General features: G+C 39.0%; 1 protein-coding gene across 1 annotated transcript in view; it reads left to right on the top strand.

The window, feature by feature from the left end:
* The window catches only part of PLEKHA8 (pleckstrin homology domain containing A8), a 71997-nt gene extending 47235 nt beyond the window's left edge, over positions 1-24762 (top strand). The window contains exons 8-14 of the mRNA XM_082661956.1: positions 2066-2225; positions 2635-2720; positions 6991-7049; positions 7434-7564; positions 8219-8289; positions 17014-17075; positions 22443-24762. Coding sequence (XP_082518082.1) covers positions 2066-2225; positions 2635-2720; positions 6991-7049; positions 7434-7564; positions 8219-8289; positions 17014-17075; positions 22443-22640 — 767 coding nt within the window. The 3' untranslated portion in view covers positions 22641-24762. The remainder of the gene's footprint in view (positions 1-2065; positions 2226-2634; positions 2721-6990; positions 7050-7433; positions 7565-8218; positions 8290-17013; positions 17076-22442) is intronic.
* Positions 24763-25682: the final 920 nt, after the last annotated feature.

Raw genomic sequence — 25682 nt, 5'->3', positions numbered from 1 at the left:
AGAGTATGAGTATTAGGGCCTTCTGCTCAGAATTTCAAAGTCCATTGAACATAGACTATGATGTGAGACTTAAGAGTCTGCAGAGTTATGGCAGTTCAGTTTTCCATCCTCCTGGTTTCTGGTGAGGCCTGAGGATGTCCGAGTTCACCAACCACCATCAGACTTTCGCCTGGCCGTCTCTGTGTTCATCAAGCCAAATTCCCAAGTTTTAGGTAATAACCTGTAGTTGAAAGTGCTGCCCTTTTCGATTTACTAATCTCATTGGCTCTAACTACTAAAACCAACTTCAGATCAGTCCATGACAATCATCTTAGAGTTTTTAATTGTGTTATAAGTGTGTATTAAATAGTTTGAAAATAAAAATTTTTTTAAAGTTTCCTCCTCATCTCCTCTGGTGAGTGGGGGGAAGAAAAGATGCATTTTCATAGCTGTTAACCTGCAGCAAGCAATCCATACATCACTGAAGTCTTATCCCTTGAGTAAATAATAGACAGGAGAATTTCTGTTAAAACAGTACTATTATTTATTTGACCCAATAATTTTTTTCTAGGAATTTGTCCTCAGGGAATAGTCAGATTTAAAGACAAATATATATGGACAGGGATGTCCTTTATGACATTACAGTTAATTCTCATTACTCATGGTAGTTTTGTTCTATAAAGTCACTGCAAACACTGAATTAGAAAATACTGAACCGTTGCTCCTAGGGGAAATACATGGTTAGGTTCCCGCAAGCCTCTTTTCACATTTTCATCAACTGATCAGAACATATTGTTGTTTTGTGTGTTTCTGTTTAAAGACACCTTGTTGGGGAGAGGGATAAATTGGAAGATTGGGATTGACATATACATACTACTATATATAAAATAGGTAACTAATAAGGAACTACTGTATAGCACAGGGGACTCTACTCAGTACTCTGTAATGGCCTATGGGAAAAGAATCTAAAAAAGAGTGGATATATGTATATGTATAACTGATTCACTTTGCTGTACACCTGAAACTAACACAACATTGTAAATCAACTATACTCCAATAAAAATTAAAAAGAAAAGAGTCCCTCCTCCTAAAGGAAAAAAAAAAAGATACCTTGTTTATATATATTGTTGACTCATTAACATTGAACCCATGGCCAACAGCACTATAACTCATGCCTGAACGAAGCTTATCTCTTTTTTTTTTTTTTTTTTGCGGTACACGGGCCTCTCACTGCTGTGGCCTAGGCCCAGCGGCCATGGCTCACAGGCCCAGCCGCTCCGCGGCACGTGGAATCCTCCCGGACCGGGGCACAAACCCAGATCCGCTGCATCGGCAGGCGGACTCTCAACCACTGCGCCACCAGGGAAGCCCACGAAGCTTATCTTATATAAGCTTATATAACACGTGTTTTTCCATAAGGCACATCACAGCCTTCTTGTGCTTAGGAACACTAGGCAGCACTACACTTGGGGGTCCTTTTAAACAGCAAAATCAACAACAAAATGCACAAGAATGCAAAAAAAAAAATGGCACTAAATAAACACATTTGCGTACAGTATGAAAGGTGAAACAAGAAGGCAGAGTGTCACCTTGTTCGACCTCAGCTGGGAACATGCGTGTCAGGTAACTCAAATTTTTTCACCACTCTGCACATATCCAAAATGACTGCAAGAGTGCCATGAGCGTTGATTTTAGTATTACAAATAAACTTCAGCAAGTAGGCAAATCCACAAAGACAGAATACACTAATATTGAGGCTCAACTCTATTTATAATACTGAAATTTTAGAAACTACCTCAATGCCCGCCACATAAACATGATTCAATATTACATGGTCATTAAAACCATGTTTTGAAGAGTATTGAATGATAATGAAAATATTCATGATATACCGTTCAGTGAAAACAGGCTGGATGAAAATCTACATGTATTTATACTCAATTTTGTTTGTGTGTATATGTATAGTATTTCACTGATTTTTCTTTCTGTATACTTTTCTGTGTTAAAAATGTTCAACAATGAATATATATAGTAATCTTATAATACATAAATAAAAGGTTAGTAATAGGTATCTCCTGCTTTACAGTCCAACGTGAAATGATAAAGGAAGATGGAGAGGAAAACCTGGGAAATCATGACAGCCACTTGGCACAGTCTGAATCCCACTCCTCAAGCAGCTCTCCAGAAGCCCACTGGGAAGAAGGCCAAGAAGTCATCCCAACTTTCTTTAGTACCATGAACACCAGGTATTCTGTACTCTCTAACATCACTGACAGTTGGATACGAGCTTTCCTTCTGGAAAGTCAATGTTGGTGTTCCTTTCAGGGGATGGCGTATCCTAACAGAATAGAGAATGTGGCATACCAAGCATCTGCTTTACTGTTCACCTTGCCTGAAGCAGTGGATGAGAAGGAACTGGATTGTGAGAGTATACTCTGTCAACAAGTTTTAGCTTGCTTTGGTGGATTGTCTTTGGAAAATGATTTTATTAGACTGTGTTATAATAGAAGAACAGTCACTGGGGCATATTTGTGAGATGAAGTTAAATGATTTGACCTACAGAGGGGCAGCTGTTTTCATGACTGCCTCTGAACTGCAGAGCATGCTAATGTTGTGTTTTCAATCTTTCCTCCTCTGTATCACCAAATTGTTTAGCTTTAGTGACATTGAACTTCTGGAAGACAGTGGCATTCCCACAGAAGCATTCTTAGCATCATGTTATGCTGTGGTTCCAGTATTAGGTAAGATTGCTGGATTTGCCTTAAATTCATAGTCTCTAGAATCTGTTTCACTGCAGTTATTTTGTAGTAGAAATATGCTGAACTATGTGTACAGTGAGATGACCCTTCTTATCTACCTCTTCATATCACTAGGCACATATAGTTAAAACTGTGTGACCTTAAGCATTATTACATATTTCCATTTCATTTCTAATTATGATTAATATTGATCTTAGAGTTGTGTAATGAAAAAAGGGAATTCTGTTTTCTAGAAATCTTACTTAAGAGCAAAAGTGAAAGTCGTTGAGGAACAGATCTTCAAATCTGTTGGTACTATGAAAAAACATTTTACCAGCTAAAACTTTTTTCAGATTAAAAAAAGATATATATATAACTTTATTTAAGTTTAAATTACATTTACTTTTTATAGAGCCAGTAGTACCAGGAATTGCTAATGTGTTGAAATTTGCTATATAATCCACTTAACTCTGTATCTCTTTTTTAAATCAAGGTATATCTTGCATAGAACTTAACTGTTATAATTCAGTGAGTTTTGACAAATGCATCTACCTATGTAATCCACATCTCTATCAAGGCAGAGAATGTTTTCATCACCCCAGAATGTTCCCTATGCCAGTCAGTCCACAACCTGTCACCCAGCCCAAGGCAACCATACTGATTTCTGTCACCATAGATTAGTTTTGCATGTTCTAAAATTTTACATAAGTGGAATCATGTTACGTACTCTTGCATTATTATACTCTTGATAGTATAATGTTTTCACCTTTGTTGTTACATGTATTAGTCGCTCATTCCTTTCTATTGCTGAATAGTATTCTATTAAGTGACTCTACCCCATTTTGTTTATTCATTCTCCTACTGATAAACATTTGGGTAGTTTCTTGTTTGGGGCTATTATAAGTGAAATTGCTCTGAACGTTTTTGTGTCTGTGGGCACATGTTTTCATTATTGAGTAAACACCTAGGGGTGGAATTGCTGATTCATAGGGTTTATACATGTAATTTCATGAAGAGTGGTTGTACCATTGTGTACTTCCAATAGCAAAATATGAATATTCTGGTTGCTTCACATCCTCACTAGCACTTGGTGGTGTCAGTATTTTTGGTTTTAGCCATTTCTGTGAGTGTTTGGTGGCTTTAATTTGTATTTCTCTGGTGACTAATGATGTTGAGCACTTTTTCATATGGTTATCGACCATTGCTATCTCTTCCATTGTGAAGTCTGTTCAAATCTTTAACCTATTTTTAAAAGTTGGTTAATTTTCTTTTTATTATTGAATTGAAAGAGTTCTTTGTATGTTCTGAATAACATTTCATTTTAGACGTACTCATTATGAATATTTTCCCCCAGACTATGACTTGTTCATTTCTTTTCTTAATGATGCCTTTTGAAGAGCAGGGTTTTTAATTTTCATTAAATCCAATTTATCTGTGTTTTCTTCTTTTATAGTTAGTGCTTTCAGTATCCTAAAAGATCTTTGCTTATCCCCAAGGTCATGAAGATAGTCTTCTGTGTTGTCTTCTACACTTTTTATTTTTGATTTTAAGTTTACATCTGTGATCCATCTTGGAATCAGTTTTTTATGTGGTGTGAGGTAAGGGTTGAGATTCCTTCTTTTTTTTTTTTTTTCCCTTATCTGGTTGTTCAAGAACCATTTGTTGAAAAAGTATCTTTTTACCCTTTTATATTACCTTGGCAGCACTTTGAAAACCAGTTGACCCTATAAGTGTGGGTCTATTTCTGGACTCTCTTTTGTTTCAACCATCTGTTTTTTTTCCTCATCCTAGTATTATAGTATCTTAATTACTGTGTAAGGCTTGAAATCAGATAATGTATTCTTCCAGTTTTGTTCTTCTTTTTCAAGATGTTTTGGCAATTCTAGGTCCTTTGCATGTCCATATAAATTTTAGCTGTTAAAATGAATGTCAATATTATGACATAGTATGAGTGTGTTTCATGTTTGGTAATTGCAATCATTGTTGCTTTTGTTGTGGTCATCCATTTACAATGCTTGGTGTCAGTTTATTTATCTCTTGTAAAAATAAAATACAATGTGTGACGGGGTTGGGGGGGGGAGAATCATGGGCCATGCATGCTTCCCATTACCTTAAGGGAAAAAGCAAAGCTGCCCATCCCACTAATTCAACCCCAGAGAGGAAGAAGAGCCCTGATACAGATCAAAGAGAAAAACTAAGACCGTATCCAGGGGTCAGTGTACTAGAGTGGACCTTTCCAAAGATGTGTGGAGGGTATCAAAGTTCCCATCCTCCTTCCATGACTCCTCTTCACTCTCCTGGATAGGATAAGCAAGGACAAAATGGAGCCCACAGAGTAGGGGGGCATGCAGGTGGCTTCCACGTGGTCCAGTTGGCCAAAGAAAGGAGAGTCTATATACACACTGGGACTAGAGGTTGAAGGGGATTTTTTTTTCCTGTAGGATTCCTGGGACCATACATTCTTTGATAAGCATGTATGACAGTAGGAGGCAGGATAGAATAGCAGTCTGATGGAAGAGCTACAAGGTAACTCCAATTCCATCCTACCCAGTAGTTATGGCCAATAATACAAGTTATCCCTCTTATCATGAAGATGCCAGGAGTCTTAAGTCTTAAACCTTAAAATCAGAGAAATCATAAATATTTCTCTGTATAAATGAAAATAAATCTCATTACATATATCCCAAACATACACAGAAACAGAAAACGACTATGGTTTAGGAATAAAAAAAGGAGTAAGATAGTAAAATGCAGTATTCTGATAAATGTACTGGTTTTCTGTACTAAGCCAGTAAACCACTCAAAACTTAGTGAGAGTAAGTAAAACATAAGTACTACCAACTGATTGTTTTGAATAGATAGAGGCATTTCTGAATAAGACATACTGTATTATATAAGACACAAAAGAGAGCTTGTTCTATGTGTCCCATTGTGATTTTTTTTTTTGAAGTAATGAATCTTGAAAACCTTTCAATAAACATATGTGATTTTCTTACTATTTCTCTAAAAAAAAAAAATCCTGTTGGGATTTTGATTAGGATTACATTGAAACTGTAAACCAATTAGTAGGAAATTGGCATCTTAAACAACATTGAGTCTTCTAATCCATGAATGTGCTGTATCTCTCATTTACTTAGGTCTTTATTTTCACAACGTTTTGTATCGTGTAAAGGTCTTACACATCTTTTGTTAGGAATAACTTTTAGAATTTTATGTTTTTTTATGCTATCATGAAAAGTATTTCATTTTCCAGTTGTTTATTAATAGCATATAGATACAATTGACTTGTACATTGAGTTGTTTTTTACAATCATGAGTGAGTTAATTTATAAAATATATTTTTCTGTGTTTATTGAAATTATCATGTTTTTTTCTTGTACTCAGTGTAATAAATTACATTGTTTGGATGAATTTAAGCCTGCTATCTTGCTGTCTGTTTCTACCATCTTGCTACTTATTGTCTGTTTGTCTCATGTGTTCTTCCTTGTTTACTCCTTTCTTGATTTCCACCCAATTAATCAATTATTTTTTTGTATTCTGTTTTATTTCCTCTTTTAGCTTTTTAGCTACCTATCTTTGTTCCTGCCTTTCTTTTGGATGAGTCAAGTATTTTTTAGAATTTTATTATATTTTCTCTTTTGGCTTTTTGGCTATACCCCTTTGTGTTACTATTTTTAGTTGCTCTTATCCAACAAAAATATTCAGACTACATATATAATTTTATATTTTCTGGCAAGAATATTAAAATTGTAAAGCAAAACAGATAAAACTAATTTTAATAATGTATTGTATCTAACTTGGTATATACAATATATCATCTGAACATGGAATCAATATAAAAGAATCATTATTGAGATATTTGGCATTCTTTTTTTGGTACTAAGTCTTTGAAATCTGGTATATATTTATACTTATGGCATATTTCAGTTTGGAATCGGTACATTCCAAGAGCTCAATAGCCACACATCCGCTGGCTACCGTATTGGAACAGTGCAGCCCTAAGGATTACAATGCGCATTCTAAACTTATAAGGTTATCCTCACCTGCCCTTAGGCCCTTATTATAGTTACTCACTTCAGAGCAGTGAAGTAGAAAAAAGCAATGACAGTGTGCCAGGAACCTTTGAAGCTTATGTTTAGAAAATGATTTAAAAGCAAAAAATAAAAGTTTGGCGGGGGGGTGGGGGGGCCTGTTAAATTCATTGCTACTATAAAAAATATTTTCCACTTGAAAAAATTGCTTTTTCAAAGATGTTTTCAATCTTTTCTTCTAGACAAACTTGGCCCTACAGTGTTTGCTCCTGTTAAAATGGATCTAGTTGGAAATATTAAGGTGAATATACTGGCTTGTCTCCGTGGAGACTGTATATTTGGAGGGAGTAGTTGCATGAAATCTCATTCAGAAGCAAATGATTGTTGAGTTTTATACTCGGGATGAAAAGTATAGGCCAGCTGTAAGAACCTTTCTCAGAGGAAAAAATACTTTAAAAACAGTACTTTAAAACCCTGAAACTATTTAATTCTAGCTTAAGCCTAATAAGAATCCTCAAACAAATAAAACAGATTACTTGGAAAGCATAAGGACAAAGGTAAGAGAGCCTTAATTCATTTTAATTTCTTAGAGGCCTGGTTGACAAACTTAGGTCTCAACAGTAAACTGACTTGCTTGATAGCTTTAGCACTTTTAACTTAGGTTATTTCCCTGCTTCTCCTGCAGAAAGTAAATCAGAAGTATATAACCAACAAAGAAGAGTTTACCACACTCCAGAAGATAGTGCTGCACGAAGTGGAGGCCGATGTAGCCCAGGTTAGGAACTCAGCTACAGAAGCCCTCCTGTGGCTGAAGAGGTGAGGCAACTGGGGTGGGGCAGCAGTTGAAATCCAGCTTAGTTGAAATGTTACCCCTACCAAAAAAAATTGTTATGCAAAAGAGGCTACTTCTGAGTGAAAGCTGTAACCCATGTATAGCCTTTTCTAGAAGGCCTGAAGAATAGAATATTGACTTTTTTTTGCCTCTGTCTTGATAGTGATAAACATTGTTAATATTAATAGAATATATAAGATAGGAATGATAAAGGACAGTAAAGCCGATTGGTTTGTCTTTAAGTCAGTGGATCACAAACTGTAATGGCATCAGATTCACCTGGAGGGCTTATTAAAAAACACAGATTGCTCCACCCAAAACCCAATTTCTGATTCAGCAAGTCTGGAGGGGAGCTCCAGAATTTGCATTTCTAACAAGTTCCCAGGTGATGCTGAAACTGCTGGTCCTGGGACCACATTTTGAAAACCACTGTGTAGGTATTTCAGATAAGAAGCGTCTAGAGCAAGCTAAAGGGAAATCACAGGGAAGAAACTTAGAAAGGACTGCCATGTGACTTGACTTGTTTATTGCTGTGCCCAAGATACTACTGAAAAAGAAGCTGATGTCTGCCATTTATTCATACCCGTTCAACATAAGTGAACTTTGAAAATAATATTTCTTCCTCTTTTTTGTTTTAGAGGTCTCAAATTTTTGAAGGGATTTTTGACAGAAGTGAAAAATGGAGAAAAGGACATCCAGACAGCCCTGAGTAAGTGTTATTTACATTTTGGTTGATTAATTGAATAGGATGTGGAATGGAGACTCCTGGAGGAGGAGGTAGGGTGTGCTTTTCAAGATCTGATTTTGGTATTTTTCTATTTCATTATTATTAATTGTTTGTTTCTTATATGCTTTGTTAAAAAAGAACTCGAGATAGTGACCTGGTAGTCTAGATCTAACTTATTAAAAATCAGTATATCTTAAAGAAGAGCTAAATTAATAGAGAGCCATCTTTTAATCTTAATAGGAAAACCTAATATTTTTAAGAAGCCAGTTCTTCCTAAATGAATCTTGAGATAACTGTGTAGTTTCCTAAAATCCATATCCAGAGGGAAGCTAGTTTTGGAGACCATAAAAGGGAGGGTATGGGGAACCCTAGGATTTGCTCTGAAGTAAGATGAAGGGCTGGTCATCATCTTGTATTCCTCAAGTGCCCTATGTGCCCCATTTTTGTGGTGGTAGTTGAGATTCGGATGAAGGCCTTGGTCAAAGGAGATCGTCCGACATCTCCAGCATCTTAATGCAGTGACTGGAACATTGTAGGTACTTAATAAACATTGGGTGGGTGGGTGGATAGATGGATGGATCAATGCACCTATCGGACCACTTTTGGAAAACATTGAAGACTTGGAAGCATCCTCATAGTGCCTCTAACAGACTGGCTAAACTCTCAATCTTGGTCTCTAGGAAATCCTTCCAGGATGGGCATTGAGGTGAGCAGATGGGAGTGAGATTTCCATATTACTTTGAAGCCCTGTATTATTATGATGTAGACAAGCACATGGTCAGGCTCTAGGCAGTCATGATTATAAATAATGAAATGAATGAGTTAGATACTTCTGCTGGGGAGGAGGAGCCAGTGTTCACACAGCATTTTATCAATGTCAGGGGTGAGTTCTTCCTTTTGTTAGTCCTCCCTTTGGGTCATGAGTCTTGAGGGATCCTGCCCCTGTGTGATTTTCCCAGGCCTCCCTGTATAGAAACTTGCTGATGTGCCGTGAAGCAATAAAAGCTGATATTCTGTAACACGGTATAAAAAATTTAGACAACCTAGTCCTCACATCAGTCCATTTTTACAGGTTAGGTAACTGAAATTCTGAAAGATCAAAAGACACGCTAAGACCACAAAGGATCTGAAGCAGGGTCATTTTGGGATCCTCAGCTGTAAGGTCCTCATTTCTCCCACAGAAGGTCTTCTCCACCGTCCCTGAGCTACCTGCATTTTGGGGTTTCTCATACATCCTTGAATTTCCAGGACTGTCTCGGTTATATCCTCCCCTAAGTGTCCTGATTTCAGTATTAAAAATATATTCACCATGACTATTAGGACTCCCTAACCAGTCTCTATCAAACTTGATGACTTTGTGGCGTGATTAAGATCATGGGCTTTCTGGATAGGTGCCCTTAGGCAATTTACTTAACCTTTGTGTGCCTCAGTTTCCTCATCTGTAAAATGGGAATGATGACTTGATTTCCCTAATAAGATTGTTGTAAAAATTAAATAGGTTTATGCATGTGAAAAGATTAGAAATTTGGTACATAATAAGCACTTAATAGAGGTTAGCTTCTATTGTTGTTTATATTCTCATCATCATGACATATACAAAGTTGATAACCTACCAGAAAATGAGACTTATTTGTCCCAAATCACAAATGGAAAGTTACCAAGCTCAGCTGCCAAGCCTGAAATTTCTCTCCAGGCTGACTTCTTAGTATGGAAGCTTCACACTGGTAGGAAGACTCCACCACCTGCAGGAAATGCAGAAGATATGGGATTCAGCACTGTGTGCGTGGTGGACTCCACACATCACAGGATGCTACTGTTTTCTGATGGCTGGCTGTGTGAGGGCAAGTGGGGAATGCTAATCTCATTACCCCTCTGCTGGAGCTGGGATAGAGGAGAACCCAGCTGTTTACCAGACACAGAAAGTGAAAAGAAAAGCTTTGCCCCTTGGAGGTGGAGAGACAGTTGAGGATATACCCTTTCTGCCCTGCCCCCATCCCTAATTCTGCCCCCTTTCCTCCCCTATCTTTTACTTGATTTGAAAGCTGGGCCTAGAGATGTTGACTTTATGAAGAGAGAGGAGACTTGAAGGGCAAATGCTGCTTCAAAACTGAAATAATCACAGCCAATCTCAGCTTTTCCTTCCTTTTCTTCCCTGCTGGACTGTTTTCAGTGGAAAGGAAAAGGGACCATAAATTTGAGATTTTCATCCTTGATGCTCAGGATTATTTCAGAGGTCTTCATGATTTAAATCATCTTTGCTTACCGGGATCCCTAGTTTCCTGCTGCTGTGCAATGTGGAGAGATGAAGCTCCCCTAACCAGCCCCCTTCCCTCTAAACACAGACACAAGTTCTGTGCAAGCAAATAAGAGAGATTTATGAGAAATGTTTACACGTTAACTCTGCAGAACCCACAGGCTGCTTGTTGCCTATTTCTTCTGGATTGCTGGCTTTTTTCTCATTTTGAAATCACAGGCTTTATTAGCAGAACTGATATTTTGTCTAAAATGAGATAGTTTAGGTATGTAAGTAAAAGTGTGGGTATGTGCAATTTATATGCCACATATAGGCAAATTAGCTTGCATTTTTTATTCTGAAATTGAATTTGAGTTATTGTAATAACAGCTACCATTTATAGAGCACCCAGTGTTGGCATAACACTAGGTTCTCCATAAACATTTTATTTAATCTTCTGAGTACTCCCCTTTTACAGCAAGTAAACTGAGGTTTAGAGAGGATAAGTACTTTCCCTAGGGTCTCAGATCTAGATCAGTGGTTCTCAAAGTGGTCCAAGGACAGCAACATCTTCATCACCTGGAGACTTATTAGAAATGCAGACTACTGGGTCCCACCGGACACCTGCTGACTCAGAAACTCCCGAGGTGGGGCCCAGCAAATGCGTGTGTTCACAAGTCATGCAAGTGATTCTAATCCATGCTCAAGTGTGAGACCCGTTCATCTAGAGCTGGGATGTTGAAGCTCACCTGTCACTAGGCTACATTTGGTTATTTGGTAATTTTGACTGCATCTAAGTGATTATTAAATAAGCAGGAATAAAAGTACTGAAATTAGTTACCCATAGCATCAGTTAATTTTGCCTCCTTTTCATGATAATTGGCTGGTTACCCAATGGCTGAAAACTTTTCTTAACCTAGGAACAGCAAGACAATTAGTAGGGATAAAATAAGGACACTCCCAAATTTGAAAACACTGCTTAAGAAAGGTTTTGAGGTAACTGCTCATAATTTTGGATAGTCTTAGTGGCTTTGAAAATGGGAGATGATATGTAACAGTCCTAAATGACACAACGGAAGCCTTGACATCTATTAACTCTCTGGAAAATGCATGTATAGTCATTGTATTGCTGCAGTTCTGTGACCTAGAATGAGTTTTCAGCAATCGGAAGGAGGCCTTGGGCTTTATACTGCCCCCTTTTGCATTTGAGCCATCACCTGAATTCCCCATAATGATGATCAGAGTGGAATATTTTGGGTGGTCTCATGCCAAGAGCTGCTCTGAACTCTAGTGTCCTCTGACATTCTCTAGAGATCACTCTAAGGAAAGAGTTGGGTACACAAGGCAAATGTGTTTAATGGCCCACCCTGTAGCTGAGCCCCTCCATTCACAGATGCCACATCAAGAAGAGGCTTTGGAAAGCATCTTTGTAAGTGAAATGAAGAAAAGTTGCTCTGCCATTTCATGCACCATTGTACTAAATATTATGTGTTCTGCACTATTCCCTCAGTGGGATAGCATATTGCCACATCCCTCACCTCGGAATGATTCCGTAAATGTCAGGTAAACATTAACCTAACCAAGATCTGTAGCACAGAATAGGAGGGGAAAAAAAGGTAGAGGAGGCTCACTTATGCATTTAATATGAAAGGCTTTCACAAACAAGGAGAGCTATATGAGAGAGATGAAGTTAGAACTCATAATCAGATATTTGACATCAAATCATTACTTGACTAATTATTCTGAAAGTACCAGGGAATGTGAATCAAGTCATGCCCTTTCCAGAACTCTTAACAGCATGTGCTTCTAATGGCAGAATTGGCTTACAGTACAAGTTTTCTTCTCGATGGTGCCTGAAGGTAACAAAGGATGTCTCTGGGTACTTGTTCCATCTCTGTCAACTGGTTATTGAGTTGGCTTTTCTCCATACAATTCATTTTGCCCAAAGCTTAGTCACTGTAAAGAACTTGGGGGTACTTTCCTAGTAGTAGGTTTTTTTAAATTATATCAAATATTTATCATTTGACCAAATATGTAAATACAGTACCATCTACTACCTCATAACCCCATTACTTCCAGAGAAGATCTTCATCCAGAATTTGTAGTTTATCATCATATAATGAATGTTTTTATACTTCTACTATATATTTATGTGTCCACAAACAGTATCTAGTAATGTATTGCATGTTTTAAACTCATGTACATGGTGTCACATTATACACATTCTTCCTTTTTCACTCAGTATTTTCAGATTTATTCACTGCTTATTCACTTTCAAACCTTTCTTTGTTCGTGATTCTTGCCTAAGGACTTCCTAGTTTAGCTCATTTGCAGAACTGAGATGATTGTCACTTCCTGAGCTCAGTGAATGATTGATTTCACCTTTTCTGGCTTTGCTTGTCTACTTCTCAAGCTGTCTCCTAAGACTTAGATTTGCATTTCTCCTTTGCCCTCTCTACAACCCAAAGTAACTTTGCAAATTCTCACTAATTATAGATTCACAATAGAGAAACACTCTCATATATTCTGTTCCTGGACAGAATAGCTATCCACCAACAGTAATGGAAAGGTAGTTCTTGTTCAGATGCTATGATAGGTTGAGGCATAATCTCTAAATACCTCATAGAAAGTTTTTGACTAACCATTAAAGAAGTCAAATCTGCATCTTTATGAATAGAATAAGGTTCCAATTTTTTCAAGATGTGGCTGGGAAAAGGCACGTTTTTCATTTTCATTATTTTGTTTTATCACAAAGAATAAACATTAGTTTTGTCAAAATGGTTTAATGTGACAAGAATGCCCCAAGTTCTCATTGCTTTTAGCTTTGTGACCTTGGGCAGGTAACTATCTCTCTGGGTCTTCTATTTTTTCATCTGTAAGAGGAAGAGAATTGGGCAAGGTGATTGTCAACACTTCCTACTTAGAAATTTTGCCTCAGTTTCTAAGGAACTGACAGATTTCAGAGAACTGGGAGAAGGGAATCATTTATGTCTTTCAGAGGCCAAAAATACTTCCAGATTATAGAACATGCATTATGATAATGAATGGGTATTATAGTGAAGATTAATGTATTTCATTATCTAATCTTCTCTGGGTAACCAAAATAGGTCAATGCTTAGACTTCATCCTAATTTAATGCAGCCTCACATGGCAGGGATATTTGCAGCCCTAGAAGTCAGCTAAAGACTTGGGGCAAGTCCTTTTCATTTATGAGTTTTATTTTATTTGTTGGTATTCAATTGTGGAGGTGGTCTTCCTAGGCCTGAGTCAGGACCTAGCCTAAATTCTCTGCCTCCCTCTTCTCCCATTAGACTTACTGGCCCACATTTTGCCCAGTGGGACTCTTCTCTGGCAAGATGCAGGCACAGCAGGGAACAACTGCCTTCTCTAGAAGGGCTGGGGGGAGACACAGATCGTGTTGCTGTACAAACACCCTCCCTTCCTTAGACCAGCCTGCCCCTCTTACTTGGACTCACAGCATCCTTGTTTTCTTGCTGTCCCATAGAAGGGAGCATGGAGAAGGGTTTCTGGGCTTTTTCGAGTGGTTGACTTCACAGGCAAAGTGTAGGAAAGGTATAAGGCCCCTGAGGTTGGGGTAGCACTGGATCCAGAGCCCTTATAAACAGGCAGTTTGTCTGCCAGGTGAACTCTGGAGCCGAAGGCTCAGGGACCAGGACAGCGGTCAGCTGCGTTTGCTGCATACCGTAAAGAAATACTGATCTCCTTTTACTTCCCTACCACAATTCCAAATCAGAATGATCGTGACTGTTAGTAGAAGAAAATAATACTGTCTGTATAGGAGAAAAGACTTAAGAGAATATACCTCCAGAATGCCCTCTGTGGTTACCTCTGGGAGGCATGATTATAGGTTTCTTTAGTTCTTCCCTTTTTGCATTTTCCTGAACATTACTTGTGAAATCAGAAAAATAGCAGTAAGTGTTATTTTAAACTACCACTGTGCCTCAGGTGGGAAGTTTAGAATCCTTGACACGGCATAAAAAAGGTCCTCACAGTTTGGCCCCAGCCCCAGTGATCTGCAGCCCTACTGGACTGTTCCCCCTTCATGCCACCATCTCTCACAACTGCATGTAGCTTTCTCTGTCTGCAGCCCCAGGTACCACCCTACTCTCTGCCCTACCCAGCCTTTGAGACTCCTTTGGAGAATTCTTTCTGTGCACTTGCTCCCAGGCTGGATTCATCTCTCTTTTCCTGTAGCACTGGATAGAGATCTCTGTTATAGCAGTCGGCAATTTGCATAACGATGATTTGTTAAAGGCTGGCTCTCTTATAAACCCATGAACTTCCTGAGCGCAAGGGACTGAGTTTAAAGCACCCAGTGATCCCTGCTGCCTTGCACTTAGTAAGGGGCAGTGGTAGACTCGCACTAAGTTCTTGCTGAATGGAGCAGCTGTTCCCATCACAGATGTCTACGAGCAGATTGTAATGGCACTAAATATCATCTACTGATTTCTAATGGCATTTAATACCTTACATGGATTCGGATCACAAGAAAGAAAGTGTTCCCACTATACGTCTGTGACTCACCTCAGGATGTTTTCCATGGACTGTACACCTTCTTACCAGCCCAGATGGCTCCTTAAACGGTTAGAAATTTGACCGTCTTACTGATTTACTGCGGGGGCTGTGCCTAGTATTTCCTGCCCGTCTGCACCTGTATGCTAGCAACCCTTTCTTCACTAAGGTCTTAGATACCATCTGAAATGTCCCTGATAACATCTGTCCCCTTAGAGAATCAGATAGGTTTTAAGTTTGGCTTACATTGAAGACTTGTATCTTTGACACTGTCTTAGCCTACAGACTGTTCTCCTAAGAAAAAGATTGAATTTAATCTCGAGTTCTCCTTTAGGCTATTTCTAGAGTCCCTTGTGCCCTTGAATTTATTGATTTTTATAATTTCTGCTTTAGCTTCACCACACTGGATGCTGGCATTTCAACCCATTCCTAAAACTTTAGATAGCCAGCGAAATCTGCTGTTAGAATTCAAACGTACAGTCTTCTTTTATACAGAATATAATGTATTTTATGCAAACTTGAATTATGTAAAATTGATACATGGTATGCTAAAAGTATTAATAAAGCCTCACCCAAATTTTAAAAATAGAAATTGACAAGAATTACATCATTTCAAAGCTAGAGAGCTTGAATAAATTGTAAAGTGTTCAAGCTACAGCCACATGGCAGTGCTGTTTTGCCCAGTAAAATGCAGATACCTGATGTTCTTTGGCAGTATTCTGTGAACCGCACTGCTTTTTACTGCATAGGAGCCTGTGGTTGTGGATTTGGTGTCCTTTTTTTTTGTTATTTTAACATCTGCTCTTGTTATAATTTAAAATGTCTTTATATCCTATTACAGTGTCGCCCAAGCATTGATTAAATGGTTGATGGTGGTGCTTGTACTAGTGTTGAAACTAGCCCATGAAAATAAATAAGTTTGGAATAAAATTTAGATGTGGTAAAACATGATAAAGAAGGTCGAACAACCCCTATGATACTCTGTGCTGTAATTTAGGAGTGTGAGGACTCTGTAGACCACTGGAGATGATGCTGAGAAAATAAAATGGAGCATTGAAATAAAAATGCACTGTGGTGATGTAGAGCTGTGCCCTCCTGAGAGCACATTTATTCCTGTGGAAAAATCAGTTTTGAATTTTGCATGTATTGAATTATTCAAAGCCTTCAGGAACACATCCCTTGCATAAAATACAGTCATCTTGTTCTCGAGATTTTTTTTTGGTAATTAAAATTATTATATAGCAGTTTTTAAATCTCCTTTTAAAAAACTCACTGGGACAAAAATAATAGGTTTTTATCTTTAAAGTCTAGAATGTGAATGACTTTTATCAATAGGCCTCACCATATACTTTATATCTACCTTAATAACTTCAAGCTGTTCTTTCCATAATAGTTTTAAAGGTTTCTCGCTTTAAAACTGTATATCCAGGGTCATAGGGACATCTAGGACAAGCATTTGACATCCCAGAATAGAATGTTAGAATTGAAGAGAACCTTAGAGTTCATTTTACAAAGGGGGAAACAGATGGTTAGAGAGGTCAGCTAAGGGACTGGCTCAGGATCACACAACATTTCAAAGAACTGCATTTTTATATTTTTATAGTGTATTTTAAATTGTATTTAGTCTCTATATTACAGTATCTTTTCCTCCCTCTTTACTTCCTTATATGTATTGAATTTTCCAACCATGATAATAAGCTGAAGTTGAGATATGACACAGGGTAAGAGTGGAAATACCAATTTTTCTTTAAAAAAAAATCTCTGTAGGCTTTTTTCCTACTCAAGACTTTTGGGGTACATAATCTCATAATTCAGCTTTTTTTTATCAGTTTCTAATACCAATAGGAATGTGCTACTACATACATTAGAAAGGACATGATACAAATAGCACATCAAATTCTGATGAAATTGTTCCTCATGGAGTTTTTCTTCTTTTCAAGATAATGCATATGGTAAAACATTACGGCAACACCATGGCTGGGTAGTTCGAGGGGTTTTTGCGGTAAGTAATCCTTCTGCCTCCTAATGTTCTGATGGTCACAGCAAGGTGTTTTGTTTTGCTTTGTGTGTGTGGTGTTTCTGTTTGTTTTTGAGAATAAGAACGAAATATTGCTTATTTCATTTAAGTCTATAGGTCTTTGTTGTATGGAAATGTTGGCAATAAAAAGTAAGAAAAGACTGTTAGAATGTGCTTCACCTTATCTAGTTCCAGTGACCCTGAGAAGATTTGTCTCAGAAGTGGTTGCCTTCTGATGTGGTAGTAAAGAGTGTCAGTGTAGAGATAGGCAGGAAGCTGTCACATGCTCACCATTGAGGGGAAACCAGTGGTGGTTTCAAGCCCATAGCTCCCTCTGCTGCCTGTTAAAGTCAATCCTGTTAATTCTCAGATTTTAGTCAGGTTTTTTTCCCCTAAATTGAATTTTGTCTTGAATATTAACTGACCTGGATTGCCAGTGGCTAGGACTAGAAATATCTTCTTACCCAGTTATTTTCTTTATGGACGTGTTGGTATTCATATGTTTGGGCTCCTGTTAGCTACCGCTCCTTCCTTCCTTGCGTGACCTAGGAAGAGCACACACCTGAGAATCATAGTCCCCCGGACAAATCACTTAGCCTGCTTTGTGAAATAGAAGGAGAAGATGGCCCCTTTATGTCAGCAGTAATACTCTGTTATTCTCTCATCTGGGGAGAGGTCAGCCTTAGTCAGGTGCAGCCATGACAAGGCGGAGTCTCATGTAGGGGTACAGTAGGAAATGTCATAGAGTATGAGTGTTGTTTGGAAGGTCGGGGGATTAAAAAGAGCCTTGCAGATGATGGTCTTTTACTAATTTAAAGCGTGGGAGACATCATTTGCCTAAGGTAAGAACCGTTCAGGTCATGATTTACTAGGAGGCAGGTAAAGAAAGTGGGAAGAATTTACCGTGGAAGAAATCAAATTTTAGTAAAAATGAAACATTTTGGAAAGCATAGAGATGACTAGCTCTGTGTCCTACTGTTCACTGGAATAGGAGCCAGACCAGTTGCAGCCACTGACTGCTCACACTTACCTTCAGTGCATGTTTAATAACATAATAATAGTTGCCATTTGGCTGTTGGACGCTTACTGTGCATCAGGCACTGTGCCAGGTACTTCTGTGTTCACTCTCTTTGGTAATCCTCAGGATTAACTCCCACTATTGTACAAGTTCAGAACTGTTTGTTCCAGTCCCAGAGTGAGGCAGTGGCAGAGTCCAGGTCTAAACCCAGATCTGCTGTCTCCGAGGCTGGTGCCCATCCCACACATCACAGCTCTCCACAGTGAAGACAGAATAACTGAGAAACTGCTAGTGAGAAATGAGGCAAAGGGTGCTGCTGCATTCATCAGTCTCCCTGAGTAAATACTGTGATTGCCTACAGGTGCCTCACACCCGCGTTCCCTTGGTGAGGTGACAGAGCATGAAAACACTGAGTTGCACCATTTATAAGAAACATAAATGTGGTTTGGGGTGGTTGTTTTTTTTCAGAATAGAGGGCAGAGTTTAATCCTGAAATATTATTGATGATCCGAGATGTTGCCAACAAGAATGAAGCTATAGCACAAAATTTATCATAAGCATGAGTCTTTAAAAGAACATTTTAACTTACAGGATTTTTCCCAATATATAGTAATTTAGACTCATTGTAAAATAATTTTTTTAATTATGGAAGAATAGAAAGGGTAAAAATTAAAATTGTCCATAATCTCACCACTCTACAATAAGGATTTTTAACATTTTTGTGTTTTACCTTCTTAGCTCTTATTTTCATATACTTTTACATATTCTCTTCAATATGGTTCTATTTCATTTCATATATTTATATAAATATCTACTTATAGATACTTATATTTTTATATTTACATGTTTATTTTATGTGTATAATTACCTTTATTTTGTATACCTACTCTGTATATGCATATAAATTTTTTTGACATTTAGCTGGTTGTATAATTTTGTATTCTTTTTCTCCACTTTTTAATTTTTTTATATTTTCTAGTTTTATTGAGAAATAATTGACAGACATTACTGTATGTTTAAGGTGCACAGCATGGTGGTTTGATTTACATGCATTGTGAAATGCTTACCACAGTAGCTTCAGCTAACATCCATCTTCTCATATAGATACAATTCAAAAAAAAGAAAGGAAAAAATTTTTCTCCTTGTGATGTGAACTCTTAGAACTTACTCTTGGAACAAGTTTGCTGTGTATCCAACAGCAGTGTTAGCCGTAGTCTTCCCCACTTATTTTTAGGGACTGCATAATATTTCCCTAGTATGGAGGTACCGTAATGTATTTGCCCAAATCTCTGTGTTGGAAATTTCAGCTGCTTCTAAATTTGTTTTTACAGACAGAACAGCATCTGTTTTTATGCATTTTTGACTAAAACTGTTATTTCCTCAAAATAGGTTCCTAGAAGTAGAATTGCTATGTCTAATACCAAGAAACTACAGCCACAACTTAGAATTGGAGCACTTACCATGCACTAGATGTTGTTTTAAGTGCTTTACTTACATAAAGTTATTAATCTCATAACTCTGAGGTAGGTTCTCTTATTTTCCCTGCTCATAGACAAAGAAACCTGAAACACATAGAGGTGAGGTAATACACCCAAAGTTATAGAGAAAGAACATTTTGAAGACTTGATATTATTGCCAATAGTTTTTCAAGTTGCTGGTTTTTAAGAAAATAGATTATGTTAAGCATTTGGCAACAGCCTTTTCAGTAGAGGAGCTACCTTTCAGTGTCTCTCCTGTTATTCTCTAAGTCTTCCCTACTTTGGAAAGCTTATTGAGTTTTCTAATGTGCTAATTAAAATTATCAGGAGCAAATTCATTTAACTAATCCTGGTTGCTCAGGGAAATGGCTTTTACACTCAAGGAATTTGACTTATTTACCAGACAAACAGTGAACTTTTATCTTCAAACAGTTACCGTCTGTGGAACTGATGGCCAGTCTAGGCTCTGCCTCTTTCTGTGGCTGCGTTTTGCTTTCATCTTCAGTTGAGTTCTGTCATCGTTTCCCAGATAGACTCGGCTGCATCACAGTCCACTAGGAGTCTTTAAGAAATCTGTAGTCCTGGGTTCCACTCTGGAGAAACTTTAAAAATTTTTTCTTTTACTTAAATATATATACACAGAGTTTTGTTTTGTTTTTTATCACAGAGTCCAAAAAGGTTATAACAAAAAATAGCAGTTTGTTCCATACTTCTCAGACTCACTAAAAGAGGCTACCACTTTCAACTGCTTTGACTATTTCTTCCAATACCTCTGTAGTTCTAAAACTATTTACTGTTCTTTGTGGACTTATCAGTGTTAATCACTGTTGATTTCTGTTATAGGTTAGAAATTAGCTCTCTTAGACCTTACTGTCACTACCTCACCTCCCCTGCTTCCACCTTCCCTATATAATTATATATAATTATATCACAAGGTAACATTACGATGATGAGCCAGAATTCTGTGATTTTTTTCGTTCTTTCTTACACGAGGTTTACATTTTTCCCCGTACCATCAGATATCTCAGATCACCATCATTCTGAACTCACGAATGTATCAGATTACCTGTATGTTTTTTCTTGGAGTGTGCCCTTCCAGTACTTTCTAAACTCTTCTTCCAGTCTAACTTGTTGTACTGCTATTGCCCTAGGACTTTTCTTCACAGGTTTTCCTATATTGCATCCCCACCTCACCCTAATTCCATTTCCCAAGTCCTATGACTTCCTATTTCTTGATCCATCCCTTTTTTTGATGGTATCCAAACTCTAGTAACTTCCTAAGAAAGGGTGCAAGGGAGGTCAATTTTTGAGTTCCTGGAACTATCTTTATTCTGCCCCTTTTTTCCTGGAGTGTTGCTTTGGCTGGTGTAGAATTCTAGGTTAATAGTAATTTTCTCTCAGTAGTCTGAAGGCATTCCTCTGATGTCCTCCAGCTTCCAGTGTTACTGTTGTAAAATCCAATGTGCCACTGTGTATAAACTGTTCCTCGCCTCCTTCTAGATGCTTTTAGGATCTGTTCTTTATGCCCACATTCTAAAGTTTCACTGTGTTCTCCTTTTGGTCTTCATCATTCATTCTGCTGAGCACTTGGATAGGTCTTTAAATCTGGAGACTCATATCCTTCAGTTCTGGGAGACTTTCTCACATTATATTTTTGGACAGTTGCCTTCCCTTCATTCTCTGCTCTCCCTGTACCCCTATCATTATTTGAGTATTCATTGTGTGCCAGGCAGTGGAATAAACACATCCTACATGTCCCATTAATCCCTCAAATAGGGAAAGTGCTATCAGTCATCTTCTATAGATGAGGAAACTGAGGTTCTAGGAGTTTAATCACCTTGCTTAAATTCCTCAAGCTAATATGTAAAAGATTGGGGATTCAAGTCCAGGTCTCCTCACCCACGCCTGTGCTTTAACCACTGCATAATGCCAGTCACTTTCCAGTTGCAAAAAAGGAGAGGGTTGATTCTCAAAAGACTTTCAATATAAGGAAGCTCAAGGAAGCCACTGCAGAATGATTATTCAAGATTCCAGAAAGTTTCCAGAGAACTCAGCGGAGCCAAACCAGTAGGTGCCAGATAGATTTTAGCAAGCTTAGGGAACAGTTGGCCTGCAAAGGGAGGGGAGCTATAAGGAGCTTAGGAAATCTTCCATCAGGGAAGCAGTGTGGTTGGTGGTGTAGTTGAAAAAGCATAGAGACGAATCTAAGTTCAGATCCTGGCCCTGGCGCTCACTAGCTGTGTGATGTCTCTCTGTCAAATAGGAATGTAAATTGTACAGGGTTCTTACAAAGATTAACTGGGATAAAATACATTAAAGCATCAGTGTACAAGCAGACAACAAATGTTAACCCCCTTCCTTTTTAGAAAATATTCAAAACTACAAAGGAAATATCCATGTAGGGGGAAATAGGAGACACGCAAAGAAAGTACGTGGAGATGAGATACAAATAGGATGCTGAGACGCCCTGCCAGGCTGGCCACGTGCCGACAAAGACTATGGTAGCAGCACGCATGCAGGTCATCCTGAGCACTCAACCGGAAGAGGCTGGATCACTGTGAATGAGAAGGGAGCTTTTTTCAAACTGTTTCTCTCAGCATTCCCTGACTTGATGGGATTATGCATCCTGAAGATGGCCCAAGAACATACTTGCTTCTTCTAGCCTTAAAGTGATTTGGTGCTTGAAACGTAATTTTAGAGTCCATGAGCGGAAAGGCTGTATGCCTTTTTTTTTCACTCTTGCTCCCCTCAGCTCTGTATGTGTGTGAGTGTGTGTGCACGCATGCGCTTGTGCATGAGTATAATGTGCAAGAGAGCGAGCCGTGGTGCAGCTTCTCACGGGCAATTCTTTTGCAGTTAGCTCTGAGGGCAGCTCCATCCTATGAAGATTTTGTGGCTGCATTAACCATTAAGGAAGGCGACCACCAGAAAGCAGCTTTCAGTGTTGGGATGCAGAGGGACCTCAGCCTTTACCTCCCCGCCATGGAAAAGCAGCTGGCGATACTGGACACTTTATATGAGGTCCACGGACTGGAGTCTGACGAGGTGGTATGATGTCTGCAGGGCAGCGCCGCCTCCTAACTTCAGGGAATAAAGTTCGCTAAAGTGTTTCGTTGCCCTACTTAATTTCCAGCAGCAGCTTCAGTCCTCTCCAATCCCTTACTTGGGGGGATGGAGAGGAGGAGGCAAAGCCTAGTGCTTTTATGTATAATTTTTTAAATGCATATATGTTTTGTGTGTTTAAAAATCAAGGTGCTATATATTCAGTTCAAAGGGCCTCCTGGAAACCAAATCATAGCTGTTACACAGACGTGAACAGCGAGTTATAAGAGCAGATTTGACAAATGAATTTGTTAGTATTGTGTTTTGCTTTTAGTTTTAATGGGCCACCCAAACCCAAGCTGAAAATGAGCAATTTTTTTATCAAGGACTGTAACTCATAGCCAGTGTTTCAATCAATTTAGAATTAGACTAAAAATTTAGAGGGAGCTCAGCCCCTTTGTTGAAGCTATTGAAATGTAGAGTTTGCTATTCCTAGACGTCCTGCAAAGAATCCTCTCCTCTGTGGCTCTGTGGGCCAGAAGAGCCTGTGTAGTCAGTGTGTCCGGGACGTTGGTGTGACCGAGCAGTGCCATCCCTGTTTATGGGCCAGGAGACTGGCTCTGAAGAGATGAGTGGTATGTCCCAGACCCGAGCTGGAGGACAGTATGGGAGGGGTGGGACAGGTCACCTGAGGTGACCCCTGTGCAGTGCACACCCTTGGCCAGCCTGCTTTCCTCGGCATCATCTCAGTTGGACATCAGAGCAAAACCGTGACATTCAGGGATTATTATTAAACTTCAAAAGTAAGGTGTATAGGTCGAGGGATTTGCTCAGTCACACAGCCACTGAATAGAAGAGCCGCGTGATTTCCATGTGTGATCTGGACCACCTCTGCATCAGAATCACATGGCGTGCTTGTTTGAAAAGCAAATTCCCAGGCCTTACCTTGACCTGAAGAACCAGAATTGTGGGATTGGGACTCAGGATAATAAACCTTGAATTTGAATAAACTTCCCAAGTTATTCTTGTGCACACAGGGTCGAAGAGCTACGAGATTAAATTCTAGTTTACCGAATTCCCAGTCTTCTGCATGAACTAAATGATGTGTCCTTTTTTTTTCAAAGAGGAAGAGGCTATCGTTGAAATGAAGTAGTTAAAGGGAGAATGAGAAATGGAGCAAGTTTACTCAGCAGGTTTCTTAATTGAGCCAGCAGGCCTTCAGGGACCACGGTTCTGAATGTGCTCTCTGATCAGTCTTGGCTTTATCACCAGTGGTGCAGAGTAAGCTAAATGCACCTGCTTATCTTATCTCAGAAGCTCTGGGACTGTGTCACAGTTTAAAGGTGGGATTTAAGCCTTTCACAAAACAACCTTGTGTAGGCGGTCTCCCGAAGAGTGTGACGCCAGGACTGTGGCCCTAGTCTCTCAGTGGGCCAGGCTGCCAAGAGCAGGCAGCGGGGAGAGGCCATGGCTGCCTTCCCTGTCAGGGGCTACTCGCTTTAAGTAGCTGGAAGGGAAGCTCCCCGGGTAGAAGGTGAGTTCCTTTGAGGGGCACAGGTGATGCTGTCCCGAGGGCAAAGAGAACCCTCTCCTTAGGTGAGAGATTAATGTAGGGAGGGGTATTGATTTTTTTTGTCTGTCTTTAAACAAATGGGCATTTATGTAGCTCAAATTAATGAAGCAGATACTGTGCTCAGTAAGGACTTCTGGAAAATGCTTAACCTTTAGAAAAGCAACATCAAATATTTTAAGGCTAGGGAGAAAAAGGGTGCTAAAGTGATGTTGATTCTTTTGTATCTTAGCGCTTGCTGTTAGCAGCTGCTAAGGTGTGTATGTTGTCTTCTCCCATTCCCACGAGTAATTAGTGCGGACCTCCTTCTCTGGCTAGTGTGAACAGGATGGCAGGACTAGGGAATAAGTTAGACTTCCTGCCCTTACAGAGCCTCCTAAAAGGGAAAAAGAAAAAGCCACCAGCCTTTGCTTTACCTTGAATGAATGCACATTAGACATTGCGCCATTGGGTGGGGATGCTGCCAGGAGATTGTAAGTGTTGTGAAGCACGACCGTTCGGAGCAAGTGGTGGTGCTCCCCGACACCTCAGGAGAGCTGGTCTGGTCTCTGGGAGAGAGGTGGGCGCACTGAAAATACCTCAGATTTTCCACCGAGGCTTTGAATACACACAGAAAGAAAGCGGCTCGGCACGGCCATTTCGCGGTTCTGTAGGTACTGCCTTGGTGTATGTGACCCAGTTTTCTGGGAAAGAAGGGTTTCATATTATCTGGGATCTTTGGGAACCCAGATCAGAGTAGCTTGAATAACTTGAATAAGTTGCATTACCTACTCAACACTTTTCCAACCCTACAGAAAGGGGTAATGTTTTCTGATAGGTCTTTTCCTCACTGGAGCATACTAAGTTTACCTAAGATGCGTAAAGCTCTGGAAATTGAACTTCATCTTAGATGACAAATTCAACTTGGCCTGATGCTTGGCACGGTCAGAGCTTCCTCCTGGACCTGCAGTATTTGCTTCTCCATTTTATTTAAAGGCATAATGTGTGCTAATTGACATTTACTATCTAAGACGAGGACAAAGAGAAAAGATAAGGCTTTCTCTCCATAATCCTCTAAGATTCCTGGGACCTCTAAGCTTTCTTTCTCTGACAATGAGAGGAGATGGGAAAAGGCTAGTATGTTTGTTCGTTGCTCAAACGTTTTTTAGGATTCCCTTTCTAGAGTAACCTTTAGAGAGATCCTGAAGGAAAAGAAAAGGTAATGTGTCTTCTAACTAATAAGTAGCATTTGGACGACCTCCTATAAGGCACTTCCATACACATAATTTCATCATGTCTGCACTTCTCCCCACAGCAGAAGCCAGCCCTTACACTTAGGAGGGATTAATATATATTTGTCTAACTGAACAAAATCCTTTCAATGATGGCAAATTTTTTTTGTCCTTGAAAGCAGATTTGATTCATTATACTTAATCTTGACAAAAATGTTAAGTTAGAGGGATACCTTTTGGGGAAGAACCAACTTGTGACTCTGAGGTAGAAAT

Source organism: Grampus griseus (genome assembly GCF_964374135.1).
Source record: "Grampus griseus genome assembly, chromosome: 9".
Classification (NCBI taxonomy): Eukaryota; Metazoa; Chordata; class Mammalia; order Artiodactyla; family Delphinidae; genus Grampus; species Grampus griseus.
This window is presented reverse-complemented; position numbering and strand designations above follow the sequence as displayed.